This window comes from Haemaphysalis longicornis, unplaced genomic scaffold, assembly GCF_048455015.1.
Source record: "Haemaphysalis longicornis isolate Haplotype H1 unplaced genomic scaffold, Haemaphysalis longicornis Haplotype H1 scaffold_3, whole genome shotgun sequence".
Classification (NCBI taxonomy): Eukaryota; Metazoa; Arthropoda; class Arachnida; order Ixodida; family Ixodidae; genus Haemaphysalis; species Haemaphysalis longicornis.
In genome coordinates, this window is record NW_027526335.1 from 123,844,816 (window position 1) to 123,861,266 (window position 16,451).

A 16,451-nucleotide genomic window follows, 5' to 3' on the forward strand; every position below is an offset into this window, starting at 1 on the left:
AAAACACAAATGATACCATGACCAATATGAACACTTCTTTAAGACCTATCGAGTGAAGCAGTCGATACAATAAAAATAACTTTGTGGCTTTACTTAATAAAAACAAATTACAAAGCTACACTTGAGCTATGAAGCGCACCGTAGTGAAAGACTGCGGATTAATTTGGACGGCGTCTTCGCGACTAGAGAAACTATCTAAAGGCTTAGTCGGCTTGGCTTAGATTAGCTTAGGCTGTCAAGCTATAGGTATTAAGTGGGTATATTTATGACCTTTCTTGGTATTTTTTGAATAGAAGCACCGGTCTCACTGCAACGTGCTATGGAATCAAATATAGCACGATATATATTGACGGCGTTTTTGTTTGGGCGAATCGTTTCAGATTTCCTTCGGGCTCGAATATTTTTTCGAGTACTTTATAAACACGTAATTGGAAAGGGGAGAAAAATGCTGGTAACCACATGATGAAACACTGTTAGAGGTGCTAATTTCCTCGTATATTCGAGAAACGTTTGCTGCCCAGCCCTTCAATCAGTCTCAGCTGGAAATTATAGAGAAGTATTTTATCAGCAACACTGTTGAGAAATGAATCAGTAAACCGCATATCCTTATCATAGTTGGAGAAAAAGTTCTCGGAAAGTCATTCACAGCTTAACAGTTAACCTCATGTCTTTTTAGGCTGTCAATACATTTTTTTTAAAACAAAGTTCAGTTAGCACGGAGCGCCTCATCTGTCACGCTTGCTTCTTTTGTGTTTTTCGGGCTTTTTACTTTTTCAAACACCAATTCAGGAGTGCTACGAAACCTGTGGCGTATTGGGGTCACCGTTTTTTGACGATGCCATGAAGACAGACTATTTGAGCAAAACCACCGCGTAGTTTTAGAAATAACTGCTCACTGGTTTACAGCTGAGTTCGTAGTCCTCAGTATTTGGAAAGTGCCGGAATAAATAAGCAATAAAGGTCAGATGCGGACATAACGGGATTTCTGCATTTACCATCCCACAACTCACCCGTTATGGGGGCTTCTTGGAGATTTTCGTTCTCCCAGTTGACAGATATGGATCGGAAGGTCGTTCCGCCTACGCGTAGCAGCGGGGCGTTCGGAGGGTCTGCAAGAGAGCGGACGTCACCGGAAAGTTGAAGAGGGAACGGAGAGGACAGCATCCGTGGCAGGCACAAGAGAAAGAGGATCAATCAAAAGAGATCCCGAGCAGAGCTTATTGAGCGGCCGGCAATGAAAATCCTTCCTTTCAAGTGAGGGGAGTGTATTAACAGGAACGAAGACGAAAACGGTGCATGTGGAATATGCGCGGGGAGGGGGGAGGCAATGTGGGGATGAATCGGAAATGCGCCCAGACCGTCAACCGCAGGTCGTTCTTTTCGGAGACGTTTTTATAGTGGCCTGTTGAGGGAGCGCGGGATGGGGGAGAGTGGGGATTTGTAGTCCACCAGATTGATAAATGAACACAGCCCAAAGGACCCGCCGCATTCATGAACGCCGAACATTGAGTTGAATGGCGGTGCACGACACCTGAAATGAAACCTTCATTTAAGGTGAAAAGGCTCGACGAATGACTTCAGGGATTTGCGTAAGGCTCTTTTTTTTGGAGAAATCCGTATCAGGACCGTGTTCGAGAGTTCTTTCATTGCATGTCAAAATCGGAACAAAAACGTGTGAATTTCCGTCTCTCCCCTCGTAAGCGATCATAAAGGACGGGGTACTTTTGTTATTCATTGAACGTTGGTAGCGGCTCTATTGAAAACCTGGAAGTGTTCTACATATTATTATAAGGCGTAGACATGCATCCAGTAAAAACTGCGTTGATGCATAAATTTCATCTAATCGTCTTCGTAAAGCAAATGTACGCACTTTGACACGCCGCGTAAACGTAAAAGCGAAAATCAAGTGGTAATATTCTTCGGCCATGTCTCAAGCGGAATGTTCATTCTAGCCATTTTTCCTGCATTACACTTAATAAAACAAAACTTTCTCGGTTTCACTGATGGCTAAGCGGTAGCCAAAGCGCACTGCAGGAAGTTTTCATTAAAGAGACTCTGTAGTGATTTGTAAGCATTGCGTGATTATTAGCGCAAAGTGAACCCTGGAGTCTCTAGGGTATGTTTCGTCCACTATCGTCGCGTTCACACGAATGTATTCACAGGAAAAACCAATTGGAAAATGCCGTCCTCCTTGCCGATTTTCCATGATGTTTCGTATCACATTAACACACGATGCCTTGGATTGATTGCGCTACTGCACGGCTCGCCGATTCCCCGACAGAATCAGTCGGCCGAGCATTTATCCGACCGGCGGCGGGCGGTTTGTCACAATTTGTTTACTCAGTTAAAACTAAGCCAAAGTAAGTTTGCACCACTGCGAACCTGCCTTTAGTTCGTCAGTTTGTAAACTGTGTCATGATCTAAGCACACATCGCTCCACACAGGCGCATATGCGACGCTTCGCTGGCTGGTACGCTAGTAGAAAACCCTTATGCCAATTTAAGATGGTGTATGAGTCAGAGAAGTTAGTGTAGGTACCAAAATATGAAAATCAACCGAAATTTTTTCATACAGCATAAACACAGTGCGTAGGAAGCACTTTATTGGTTAGGTGAGCTATCACAGCGGTAGCAGCACGACCACACATCTGCAAACGCTTTGCCGTGGAAGTAATGCAGTCGCTAGACATGAGATATTGTGAGAATTTGGGGGATGCTTACTGCACGAGCCCTGTACAAATAATAGTGACCTAGGCCCCTTCAAGGGCCTTCTAGTGGACTAAATACAAACATAAACTGGCTATACATTATATACTTTATATTTCCTCCACCGATGTCGCTGGCTTATGGCCGAAAAGTCTGCTACAGTAACTATTATTTTGCAAATCGCAAGTTCGAATCCCCAGGAATGCATGTTCTTTTTTTCTCTTTGAAATCGATTTATTTGTTTTTGGGCAATATTTTCTATACTGAATTCGTCATTTTTGCGCTGTAACGTTCATTTCTCTACGAGCGAGTTCGTAGAAAGCGTGGAAATTGACACTGACACGCTGGCGAATTCTCGTTCGCGTGGTGTTGCTATAAGCACTGACTGCTTTCATGCGAAGTTACGAATTTGACGACCATTGGCCTTGTGCAAACACGCCGCGTACAATCAAGGCAAGAGCCATACAAGCTCCAAAGATGGGAGAAAAGCGCATTGCATTTGAGCGTCTGCGGTGACGCGGAGGGCGTTCATTCACTGTGTACGCCTCGACTAGTGACTCTTGCGATTGCCAGCGATGCTGGTGGGCTTATCCGAAGCGTTGTACGCCCAGAAACATGGCAGAAGCGCGGTTTGACAATTACGGAGATACCGAGAGTGCCCACCCAACGAAAACGTCGAATGCCAAGCATGTTGTTTTACAGAACAGAAATCAAAACTGGTTTGAGTTTTAATCTGGGACATCGTCCAGTCACGTAGCACGTCGTATTGACGTCACTGCTGTTGGTTGGTTCAGCCGCCGGCAAAACGCGCATGTTATTTTTTATTCTTTCCGGCTTTATAAAATATATACCGCCTTATCGCCGGGATAAACAATGAGGAGTGTGTTTAGTTGATCCAGTCTACGCAGTGAACACAAAACAGGAGCTTGACAAATTCGCTTTTGAGTGTCCCCTTAACAGGTGGTAGCGCACAGGATGATTGTGATGATGATGATGACACAAGAAAAATTCTTGCCGTGGTCGGAATCGAACCTGGGCCCCCCCTGTTGTGAAGCCGACGGGTATCCGATTGTGCAATTCTGACACTGCCGAAGTCTCTTCTTCAAGTAATACCACACAATACACATTTAGCTCATTCTCTCTTCAAACAGTTCAAATACCCTCAGTCTAAGGACGACGATTTAAGGGGCCGGGCACTTAGTTTTCTCTGGAGGGATTCGTTTGCTGTCCTCTGAGTTTGCACTTTGACTCGCCGAGAGTTTGCTCTTTGATTGGTTACGCTTTGACCTTGATTTTATTGGCTTCAACTTTCGCTCTTCACCACTCGATTTTCGCACGCAACTACGCTTCGCGTTTCAACAATCGCCCTCATTACACGTCACCATTAAATGAAGATGATCTGAACTTTGTTTACCAAGCACACATCTTTCGGCTTCGCGTAAAGTCACGCTTGTCATTACGCACGTCACTAAACAAGAACTGTTGTAGGCAATGCGTACACAAAGGTCAGAAGGAACGTAGCTCACCTATCAAGTGGGGCACTGCAGTATCGGTAGTATAGTGAGTTGCTGTAAACAGCAGCCAAAGCAGGGTAAATATCAAAGCTCTCAAACCTGAGGATTACATTAGACAACCACATGTCTTCCCCGTTTTTCGGGCGAGTTCGGCAAGTGAATTGGCATAGTCATAAGAAAGAAACTTTTTTTTTTGTTTTCGCAGAAGCGATGCTGCTTGGAAAGAACCTCGCAGTTGGCATTCGTTACAGCCGATTGGTAATGTCTTGTACCCACATTATTTGTGGTACTTCAATCTTTAAGGGATCACAGAACAACTTGAACTTTCTCCTCAAAGTAGAATTTGCAATTCGGTGTCGAGAGATATAAGTTGAAGGTCACAAACGTCTCTTGTATCTTTTTCTTGGTGGAGGGAGAGGAAGAAAGCCGGTGTCAGGACTAGATGCACTACGTACCCTAAATTTCCGAGAATGTAAGGGCTTAGGTTTGCTTAATTAAAATGTTCCTCAAATGTTGCGCGCTTAACTTATTTTTTTTTTTGCGCTGTGAAATATACACATTGAGCTTCTCAGGACAAGAAATAATAATAAAAGAATGGTTTCAGTTGTTTCGCTTTTTTTACTGCGAAGCACTATATATCTCACCCACCAGTTTTCATTCCGGTGAAGTCGATTTACTCGGGGCGGCGCTCCTGTAATCCTCCTCACCAACACCTACCCGTCCTTCACAAAGGTTATAACAACAGTTGTTCCCCTCACTTCCACCGATGCGTCTTTCACAAGTTCCGCAGTCAGCCGACAGCGGCCGTAGCTCCGTTAACAGATGATCGCGGAGAATCAACAGCAGCGCGAGTGGATGTAAAAACGCCCAAAAGCCACCGCCACCGCTACCGCCGAGAATGTAGCCGCGGCCGTTGCCGCCAAATTATTCTTCGTCTACTCGCTAGGGGCAGTGATGTTCCGTGTTGGGGAGGAAAATTGCCGATTCTCGGTTCAGAAATTCCATAGTTTTAGCTCATTTTTAGCTACAATTTTCTGTGTTGCCATCTTCTTGCCGATTACCTCGTCTTCATCTGAGCACAATAAAGTACTTCGGAAACATTTACTAACAAACGCGGTAGTAATTTATGTCAGTAGTAGGTGAACTATATTTATTCTAGTGCTAACGCTTGTAGAATACGGGCTTTGAACGTTAAAGTGTGTTCCCAGAAACAGTGAGAGAAGGGAAAGTTAGTATTATGCCATTGGAAAGGAAGCAGGAAAGAACCCAAGGCAAGGGGTACAACTACGCGGAACAGACGCTTACTATGAATATATTTTTATATAATATTTTTGTATTGCGCCAGTAGTGGAAGCAGCGTTGTTTCTGTTGGTATGGGAAACAAAATCATTCGAGAGTGAGCCTACGTCTTTAGCAATTTTACCATTTCTTTTGTAGATTCGCGCTTTTTTTTATACATGTCCGTTGCTCGGTCATGAATGCACACCTTTTGAAAGAGGGCCGCAAGAAGCAGGCCGGTGGCGTTTGCTTACCGAAATCGAGGGTTCGCACCCGAACCACCTCGGACTGTGGTCCTGCGCCCTTTCCGTTGAATGCCTGCACAGTCACGGCGTACTCCGTGGAGCGCCGCAGACCGGCGACCTCGAAGTTGAGTCGGTGAGGCGGATGCTCCATGGCTGTTCCCGTCGATCCTAGCACACCCACACCAGCATGGCCAACTGCTGCCGGTGTTGATGGCGAAGACGACTCGAAGGTCTTGAAAGTGAACGCGTCCAAGCTTGACAGCTCCCGGTATCCCACGTAGAAACCCTCGATCTGGTCGTCCGTTCTCGAGTGTCGGGGATTCTACGGACATGCATCCAACTTGAGGGTTAACGTCGGTTTGCGGGATGCAAAGATGTTGCTTGGTTTCCTCTGCTTAGAGGGCTTAAAAATGGTAAAGAGTTAGCTGCTTATATACTGTGCCGTATATTGTATGGCACTGTGCCGTATATACTGTGCCGTATAATGTATGTATGGTATGTATGGTAATGTGCCGTGTAATGTGTAATGTAGTGTATGGTATAATGTAATGAAGATCTATCAGTCAACCGAATTTCTCTTTCGCCATGGAGGATTAACTTTTTCAATTCCAGCAAATGTGCATCTCATGGTGACAGTTTCATCCGGTTGTTGAGGGACGCAAAATAAAATAATCGCCAATGCCGTGGTATGGCATCCTTCTTCAAATACAGGAGGTCGCAAAAATAAGAAAAAGAACGTCCGCTTAGACCTCGTAGAGCATATTTTCCGGACAGGTCGACAGAATGCTAAGTGCTATATGACGAAGAGGAGTACCGATTTTTCACTGGCGCACGGGTCCGCAACAAGTTAATCTTCATTTCAGCGTTTGCTTTTTTTTTCTATGTGACATTATCCGCTCAATTGCTCGCTATGCAACGACGTTTTCATTCTACCCTCGTTGTAAACATAATCACCTTAAAGAGTATAGATTTTTCCCTACAATTTGGCAAGGGGTAGTACATGGCCAACCAAACAGAACCAGAAATGCATGGGAGAATAGGAGCAATTTTCCTGCAAAGGAACACTGAAGGCAGCCAACAAGTTGGTTTCAAACGAAAGTCTGACCTTCCCATAGGCATGTTAGCAATTATTCGGTGCTGGAAGATGCTTTAATTGAAGAGTAACCACTAATCAAACCCTGATCAAATGTGATGCAGACAGCGACTCTGCGTCCCAATAAACGCAAAAGACGCAAGGCAGCTGTGATGTATAGCGATGTGGGAGCAACCGAATAAAACGGTACCATGTTTCGAGTGGTTTGGTGAGTTTCGGCCAAATCCGTCAGGCTTTCCTGAGCTCGCAGATCCTTTCCAGATCCGGACCACTGAGAAAACGTTTCTTCATGGGACCCCTTATCAGTACTGACGCTTTGTTGAAGAAAATTGTATTGACATTTTGAGGCCCCTCGAATGTTGCCGTCAAACTAACCTGTCGTGCGTAGATTGCACGCTTCCTCGAAAAGCGATACCGGGTCCCCAAGTATACACGAGTAGTGTCATCCAGCGGCACCCAGGAACGACGTTATGCGGTTTAGACGATTTAAGTACTTCCGTTGCAAGCTGCGCCGTATGGCCAGTGGCGGCCGCGATTCGATTCCACGATTTCGCTGTTTTCTATCTTATAAAAGCAAGCTACGCGTACGAGTATTAAATGCGTGTTCTCGGTTAGTTAATCTATTTATTTAAAGCAACTTCCATTTTGATTTCAGTGTCCGTGTAACGAGATGGGAGGCCATGGGATCCCTAGTTTCACACTGGCTTGATTAGAAACAAAATTTGCCCAGTACTGTTACTCACTTATTCTTCAAGATCTAGCTTTAAAGCGCCGCTTTAGACATCCGTACAAATGTTTGATACTGGGGAAGGATAACACTTAGGGTGCCAAAAATGCTATAAAATGCTTCTGGGAGTTTCCGTAACCCAAGGAGGTTTTAAGGGGGCGTGAAGACAAAAACCAACATTTTTCTATTAAAATAAGTGGCGTTTGTAGCCCAAAAGGCATGTTATTTCTACAATTCCCACCATCAGTGCACCAAAAAAGTAGCCGCTTGCAAGACATTTGCCTGCGATTAAAGGGTCCAGGAAGGCAACTACAACTTGTTCTAATATGAAATAACTAGCGTTTGCTATCAGAATCAGTTACATTCAACCTGAGAAGGACATTTCTTAACTGAAAAAACACGAAAAATTGCAAAATTTCACACGTCCTGCTACAGTAGCGTGATATGGGTAGGAGTGCGCTAATATAGGCCAGCCCTAAAAACAGAGCTTTTAGTGCGTTAACTCTATCTTTGCATTCAAATGAACCGACCAAATATAGCTAAAGGCAAACTAGCACCGAACCGCCAAGCTTTTGGCTGTAATGTCGGTCGGCGGCCATCATTCGGACAAATACAACTCCCAGACGTCACAAAGAATTCCAAAATAAGTGACTGGGGAGTTACTGCTTCTTCATCTGTGTTCGTTGATAACTCGGTTATTCATTTACAGGTTCAGATAAAATTGGTATCATATTTTTCTGCACGAAGTTTTCTTTTCTATGAACCAAACTTCTGCTTTCTTCGGAACTATTTTAAGGTACGGCTAAAGCAATTACACAGCCATCTATATAAGATGACGAGCGAGAAGAGGGCTCTTGTATCAGGTAGATGTTCCAAACCCGCTCGCCACTCGATGCAACAAAACAAAAAAAAGAATATTCATAGCGCGTGCTCACTGGCTTGCTGAAATATCATCCTTTGATCTATCAGCGTTCCTCGCAAGCACATGGCACCGCGTAGCGTCTCGTCGAAGGGAAAATATATTTTAAATAGTGAGCGGGGGATTTCAGGCTCCAGTAGCCACCTCGCCGAGAACAGTTTTATACAGGTAGTATGTTTAAAGACATGACAGGTACTAAATATTTAGTTTTTTGAGCAAAGCTTGCACCAAAGAAAACCGGTAAATTGACCATGCCCTGTCAATAATAGGAATACACGTTTCATTCAACAACTTCGAAAAGCCTAGTAAAACAAGGATATACTTACGTCAAACGATACGGATATTGTCCTCGTATTCGTTGCCGCGGCTTGCACGTTCTTTGGTGGAAACCGGGGCGCTAACGAAAGGGAGCGAATGTCGAAAGTTACCATAAGCCCAGGCGTTGTTGGGCCCACAAAAAAGTACGAAAACGAGCACAGCTACTGCCTCAGGAAATGCAGCCCTTGCATTTTCCTGGACGGCATAACCCGACATCAAGACGTTGCAATCGTATAGTTGCAGCTCAAAAGAAAAAAACAATCGGTTAGCAAATTTTCGATTCCGTACGCTCTTTAAAGTTGGACATCCAGCGAGGCCCTTGGCACAAGGCATAAAGGTGACGCAAAATTAGGGGCAAAGTATGAATAATCTGACTCCTCTCTTGAGTGGATGGCGGTCATCCCTAAGAAATAGCTTTGCATCTCAGGTACATACATGCAGCTGTAGTCACAACTTTTTCCGTGGTTGAACGCGTTTAAATCAAGGTTCTCGATCGAAAGCTCCGCTTTTGGGCAAGAGCCCGCACTGAATGCACAAAAAACTGCACAGCAAGAAACACAGACGCTCCTCGACGCAGTGCTGCCGTGGAAGCGAACACTCATAGATGTTTGATACAGCCAGGATAATGTACCATTTTCTGAAGCAGCGCGCCCTCACTCTTTCTTTTCCTATCTTTTAAGCACTTGCGGTGCGAGTTTCGCGGTATAGCCAGCGCCGGCGGCACCTCCCTTCAGGATTTTGCTGTTTTCATCTTATAAAAAACCTACGCGCAAGAGTATTATATTCGTGTTCTCGGTGAGTCGTTTACTTGACGTCACAAGCTGCCCATTGTTGTCCCCGCAGAAGCTCTGATCAGAAAAGCTAATACACACAGAATTGAAATGTGCCTGCACTAATCAATTCAATGCTGGCGTCTTCTTTCTTTTGCGTGTTCTTGAATAACCGAGTGCTCCAAGAAGCACTGCAGTAGAGTTAGCGCCAGTGCTGTCTATTCTGCTTTTTTCTGTATTGATGTCTATATATTTGCACACACTTTTCAAACCGAATATTATGCTGAGCTAGTCTTTAGCAGGCTTTGACACGTAATGCCAATAATTGGTCAGTCGAGTGTGTTCTGGGTAAGGAGACATAATGCTGGTTTCAATAGGCTTGATCGATCACCTATTCCATGCCGCCCTGTGCCACTAGACTGTAACTGCACATTGTGGAGTAATTTGAGTAAATAAAAAAAAGTAAAACGCATGCAAGTTTACGTAGCACTATGATCGTGTAAGTCTTGTGAATGGGGAACTGCTCGTCAGTTGCAGAGTCAGAAACCCAGTCTTGTATTACTGTTCTTTTTTATGTAGAAAATAACAGAGCAATTTACGTCATAAACTTAGCACCTAGGTACGTCATACGCAGAGGAAATGTAGGGAAAAAATTTGTTTTCTACCTGTTGGGCAAACAAGCAAACTCCTGCACAGACCTAAATCTTCTAAATAGCTGTTCAATTAATTTGAACAGGCGCGGTGTAAGTCAAAACAAAACAAAACGCTGTAAGAAAAATAACGTGCGTTGTGATGCGTGATTTAATTATAGCAGCTCCGCTAGACTCAATCATTCCCGGATCATCTATATTAAAAAAGCAACAATCAAGAAAATCTACGCCACCGAACAAATTCCCGGTACCGACAAGAATAAACTGATTTATCCAAACTCTTGATACAGCGCTAACTGATTTAGAAGTAAGCGCACCTGCGGGTGTGTTGACCTAAGTTGTCAATGCGGCGCTTCATAGGAGAGTTCATGTCTCGTTGCTTCATAGCCGATGCCTCTTCAAGGGCCCGATTTCCGACAAGCGCAGGGCGACGCAACTGGGTATAATTAGCTCTGTGTGCTTAATCCCACGCGCCATTCTCCACTTTGACATTAACCTAACAAGGGGAAAAAATGAAAAATAGAAAGTCTGGGAGAAAATTAACTTGAAGAGAGTGACGAGCCTTGAAGCAACTGCGCTCACCTCCCGTGGGAGCGGCGACAAACTTCAAAGAGGTTTGCCTGTTTGAAGAACGTTTGTGTGTTCTACGGTCCTCCGCACGCACACCCAGGGACGCGACAAGAATCAACGATGTACCTCTTGTGATATCTCGAAATTTCGCGTTGTTAACAAGCTTAGCATTGAACAGTTTCTGAATGTTGGCTTCGCTAAAACCGAGAACAGCTCCAATCAGCTTAACCCAAGGTAGCTGAGTAGCTATATACAAAGGTGATGGTTTCTCGATTTCGTGAAGGTATTAGCTCGGACAGATATTATGATGCGCGATTTCTCATCGCGTGTAAGTTCGGTAAGAGTGAACAAATTTTTATATATATTGCGCGAGCGGATTGCTGGGACAACCCCAAAATACATTTTGAGTTGTCGATGGTAAGTTCTGCAGGGTCCTTTAAAAGGGACCCTGCAACATTATTTGAGCAGAGCAAGTAAACCTGCGTGACGTTTAGATTACACTGCCTGGAGCACCTGAGCCAAATATTTCACGTGCACGTGAAGCGGTGAACGCGCAAATATCTGTGAGAAACGGGCAAAAAAACCGCGCTATCCTTAATTTTCCTCGTTACCCACCCCTGGCATGGCCTAAACGACGCCATTGTGGCCTTGGCTGTCCTATTGGCTGTCGCTGGTGAACTTCAAGGCTTATTTCTCGCATATCCTGTGACGCTCCACCGTCATCGGCGCTCTGTACCAACCTGTTCCATGCTGAACCTGTACGCACAGTTTTGTCGTTTCTTTTGAGTTTTGCGTGCGCAAAGAGCTTGAGTGAGGAAATAAATTCTCCCCTTTCAACGAGACCACTCGAAAAGAAACCCTAATTGCTTCAAAAACGCCTTTTCAGCCGGAGCACGCGCTTACGAGCAGGCAACGATGCCTGCTTTTTTGTGGCTCCCGACCGAAAAAAGACCCCTCGAAGTTGCGGAGAAAAGGAGAAAATTCCACGGCCTATGATATATCCAAGGCTACCGAAGAGAAGGCCGCGAGCCGCCCCCCTCTCCGGGAGAGAGCGCGCAACGTTCGTCGCTTTTTCTGGGGTCTAGTTGAGAGGGAACAATTATGAGCGATTACTGATCACGCGTAGTTTCGTTGATACTGAACGGATTTTCATAATTCTTGACAATACACTTCACCGCAAAATACCTTTCGAATAGCCGATGGTACGCACTGCAGGGTCTTATTAGCGCGCTTCAAATATGGAATCTAAACATGGGTTCCAACATAAGACGCGTCAAATTATAAATTATAACCGCACATTTTATGTATACCGAACTTGTGCTGGTGCTCCATGGCAACTTTCAATTAACAACTGAACGCTCGCCCAGAAGTGCTCCCTGTATATGTATTTACAATGGGCAACTCTATAGGCAAATGCTTCAACTGCCTTGAAAAGACTTCGAAACGGCCGCGCAGCACAGGCCTTTGTCGGAGTCATCGGCTATTGTGGAAACGAAATCAGGCTATTTGTATGCGAAATATATCTTACAAGGGCATCATTACTGCGTTTTTCACGTCAGACTGCTAGAAAAATTCGAGTGGCGCGCAGCGCATATATCTTTCTTGTCAAAAGCAGTCACATTTGGTGCATAGTGCACTACAAAAAAGAATGATTGCGTTGTTCATGCCATAGTTCGATATACCGAATTATTATGGCTGATTTAGATTTCCTTTATTTACACCTAATACCATGAGCACCTTTGAGTTCGGGTTTAGCGTTTATAAAAGCAGCAGCGACCATGAATGTTGTCGAACAGACGACTTTTTCCAGAGAGAAGGGTACCAGACTCTACGTTATCACAGACGACAAAAAGAAAGCTACGAGCGCAATAATCAACCCTTTGTAAGTAGCAAACAGTCTGCACGTCGTATAAGTGTGGTTATCCCATCTTTTTATAGAGGCTTTACACGAGCTCTCCATTCTGTTAGGGAATTTTTGGGGTCCTTTGGATATCGCTTATCGCCTATAATATACAGGCTGCAAAACGTCAGTGCCAACGCGTCTCCCAACGTTCAAGCTGGTCACCCCCCAAAAACAGGAGCACGATGAACTCCAGGAGTAAAAAATTGCGCCACTTACGCTCTTTCGATGTGGTGAATTCTACAGGAGGGGAGCTGTAGTCGCTTATGCCGAGCACATTGTCAGCCCGCACGCGTAGCTGGTACGTCGTGGTTGGCAGGAGGCCCCGTACGGTAGCCTTGGTCTCTAGTCCTGACACAGAGAGGGTGTCCTGCCACAGACCTGCCATGTGGCAACGAGATGACAGGGGGCAAGGGAAACAGAGGCAAAATAATTCAAAAACACTGGTCCTAATACTAATGGGCATTTCCTTATTTCTATTCCTGAGATATCATCACCGAGAAATCGCTGGCCATGTTAACAAACTGCCCACCATTAACATAAGTAACTACTAGTGCCTAAAGTCTGTTGGCTACCTACAGGTACATACACTTTACGTATCCGTCATGAAAATCAGATTGCTTTGATTTTAAGCGCTATAAGGAGAGAGAGAGAGAGAGAGAGAGAGAAACACGTTTTAGGAGAATACATGTATCCGTGGTCACCACGGTTTTCGCAGGGGTTACTCATGTGACACACAGCTCGCCGGTTTTACTCACAACTTACACTTATCTCTTGACGCTAGTTATCAGGTCGACGCCATTTTTCTGGATTTTTCTAAAGCCTTCGACCGTGTTCCTCACCCCCGACTTCTACTCAAACTAAGACGTCTTAATATTCACACTAATGTTCTTGCATTGATAACAGATTTTCTATCCTCCCGAACTCAGTTTACATCCGTTAACAGTTCAAATTCGTCTTTCGTACAGGTAACGTCTGGGGTGCCCCAGGGCAGTGTGCTTGGCCCTTTGCTCTTTCTAGTTTATATTAATGACTCACCTAACGGCCTAACATCTAGAGTAAGGCTCATTGCCGATGACTGCGTAATATATCGTAACACTTCAAGTGACACTGACCGCCAGGCTATTCAGGCTGATCTTGACACATTAAACGTATGGGGTTCTGATTGGCTAATGACTCTTAACCTTTCTAAAACAAAGTGCATGTCATTCACCCGCTCCTCAACTATAATTTCACCTACATATTTCCGGAACAACAATACCCTTGAACTGGTTTCTACTTACAAATACCTTGGAGTGCATTTTCAATCAAATTTAACATGGCATAACCATATTAATCAAATGCTCGCATCTGCCTATCGTACATCTGGCGTGATAAAACATAACCTAAAGCAGGCCCCATCACACATTAGAAAAACTCCCAAGCATTTCCCCGAGGGTGAACATGGTTAAGTGCAAATGCACGGGGTGATGCTATGAGGGGGAGTAAAGTTAAAATCCGTTGGCATTCGCCCGTGAGCGCGCGCGAGCCGACCCACGGAGGTCTGGCAGTTTATCGCTGCATATATAGGGGGGTACGCCGCGCCGAGCGCGCCGAGCCAGGTGGCTGAGAGAGGAGGCGAGCGCAAGGGGAGAGGGACAGCGGCGCACGGCAGCTGCAGCCGAGCGAGGGGGAGAGGAGAGAGTGTGACATCACGGTGGAGAGAGAGGCGCGCGGCAGCTGCTGGGGAGAGGAGGCGCGCTGTGACGTCATACCATGACGTTACGGCGCGAGGAGCGGTGCGGGGAGCGGCGCGCACCCGCGCAGCCACGGCGAGGAGGCGGAGCGAGCGCGGTCACGTGGTGAAGTGACGTCACCGCGCCGTTGCTACCGACGCTCCTCTCCGCTCCACGCCGTTGCTAGGGAGAGGAGGACTGCGGACGCCGCCGCCGCCGCCGGCGGTGGAAGGTTTGGGGTCGCTTATAAAGTGCATTCGCACTTAAAACTTGCATACCTCACTCCCATTCGCCCTAAAATTGAATACGCATCGGCCATAGGGGATCCAAGTCAAGAAGACATTATGCGTGATACCGAATCCCTGCAAAACCATGCTGTTCGTTTTATTTTTTCTGATTATTCTCTATACGCAAGCGTCACAGCACTGAAAAATCGCGCCGAGTTGGGTTCATTATCACTTCGCCGCCGATATGCTCGCCTAACACTTTTTCATAAAGTGTATCACCATGAGCGCCTTCGTGACGACTTTTTTTCACTCACCCGCTGTTACATTTCCACGGCGCGATCATTCTTGTAAAGATAAGCGCATCACTTGCCATTCATTTGCGTTCGCACACTGAAACAACCTACCACAGCACATTGCCAGAGAAGCTAACCTAACAAAATTTCAAGACTTTTTAAAAAATGAAGTAACCTAATTCTGTTCTTGCTTGCGTATATTGACCTTTTAGTTATTTTTTATATTTTATTTTTGTTGAGATGTGCTTGCCTTGTAGTTATAGGTTTTTGTAGTTATGTGTTTTAAAAATTCTTATTGCTTGTATTTTTTGCTAGGTTTTAATTTATCATTCTATTAGCACTCATTCATGTTATGTTCGATGTATGCGCATGGTCCCCCCCCCCCTATGTAATAAAAGTTGCGGCACACGACGGAGAAAAAATATATACACTTTGGGGAGATTTGGGGGTTCATCAAGGTTAATGTTTGAAGAGACTCCGGTCAACTTCTGTCGCCCCAACGTGCAACTCTGAAATGATAAACTAACTCCTCAACTCTTCCTTATTCGGGGATCGCCAAATGTCTCAACCAGTTTTTCAGCTCTAGAAACTACAAAAAATTAAGAAAGAACGACGCTTCTTTTGTGTTTTTTCGCCGAATTGGCGGCCTTTCGTCCGTTGAATAGACTGTAGTAAGTTATTGGTTTCAACACCCCTTTCTACAGGTCTGCAAAATACCTTTCAGCGCTTTCTCAGACAACCTGCTTGTGTGAACAGCAGAATTTTTGGTGGCATACTGCTTCGTGTTAAAGCAAAATGTTTTATGTACGGAGCACCTTAGGGGCCAGGCTTGTCTTAGTAGCTTAGGCGGGATCACGGTATCTAGCAATCGCAGCAACACGTAACGCGGTGTCACACGCACAAGTGCAGACTCCGAAAATTCAACGCCTCCATTCGTCGGTATCGAACCTGTATCCCTCCCGCTACGAAGCCGATTTCGATCCCATTGTGCCACAACGACACACGTTAGTCATATTCAAAGTGGTGGTGGTCATATTTGCGCTTTGTGAGTAAGTACATAGTAACATAAAACAAAGAAAAAGGCTTAGAATGACGCAATACTTCCCAAAAATAATTAAACCTTATTGTAGTGTCGCTTTATAGGTATTTTCAGCGGATTCGGCACCATCTCTTCACTACTTTCGGTATCAAGGTCAGGCTGATACTGAAACTAGCCTTGAGAGGGCGCCACAGCCCCTTCGGGAAGGGGCGACACGGTCAGTGCAGTCCACCTGTACGATCGTGTTTTTGTGTGTGTGTGTGTGTGTGCCACGAAAACAGCGTGCTCTGCAGTGAAGGGCAGCGGAACGACCGAGACAGCGCAGGAAAACCGGACCTGAGTATTCAGCCTGCATGGTTTTTTTCGTTGTGTTGGGTTTACAGCCGAGCTGACGAAACCGTGGAGACAGCTGGTACAGTGTGGTAGGGGACCGCGGCAAGTAGATCGAGTTGAGCTTTATGGAGATGATGGCAAGGCAGACGAAGGGG

The 16,451-nt window shown here is 45.3% G+C and overlaps 1 protein-coding gene across 1 annotated transcript in view; it reads right to left on the minus strand.

Annotated features, from left to right (window-relative positions):
- Positions 1–16,451, minus strand: part of LOC144175068 (cell adhesion molecule Dscam1-like) — a 322,844-nt gene that overhangs the window by 14,991 nt on the left and 291,402 nt on the right. The window contains exons 16-19 of the mRNA XM_077704109.1: positions 12,909–13,070; positions 8,808–8,878; positions 5,752–6,064; positions 1,011–1,109 (exon numbers count right to left, since the gene is read on the minus strand). Coding sequence (XP_077560235.1) covers positions 1,011–1,109; positions 5,752–6,064; positions 8,808–8,878; positions 12,909–13,070 — 645 coding nt within the window. The remainder of the gene's footprint in view (positions 1–1,010; positions 1,110–5,751; positions 6,065–8,807; positions 8,879–12,908; positions 13,071–16,451) is intronic.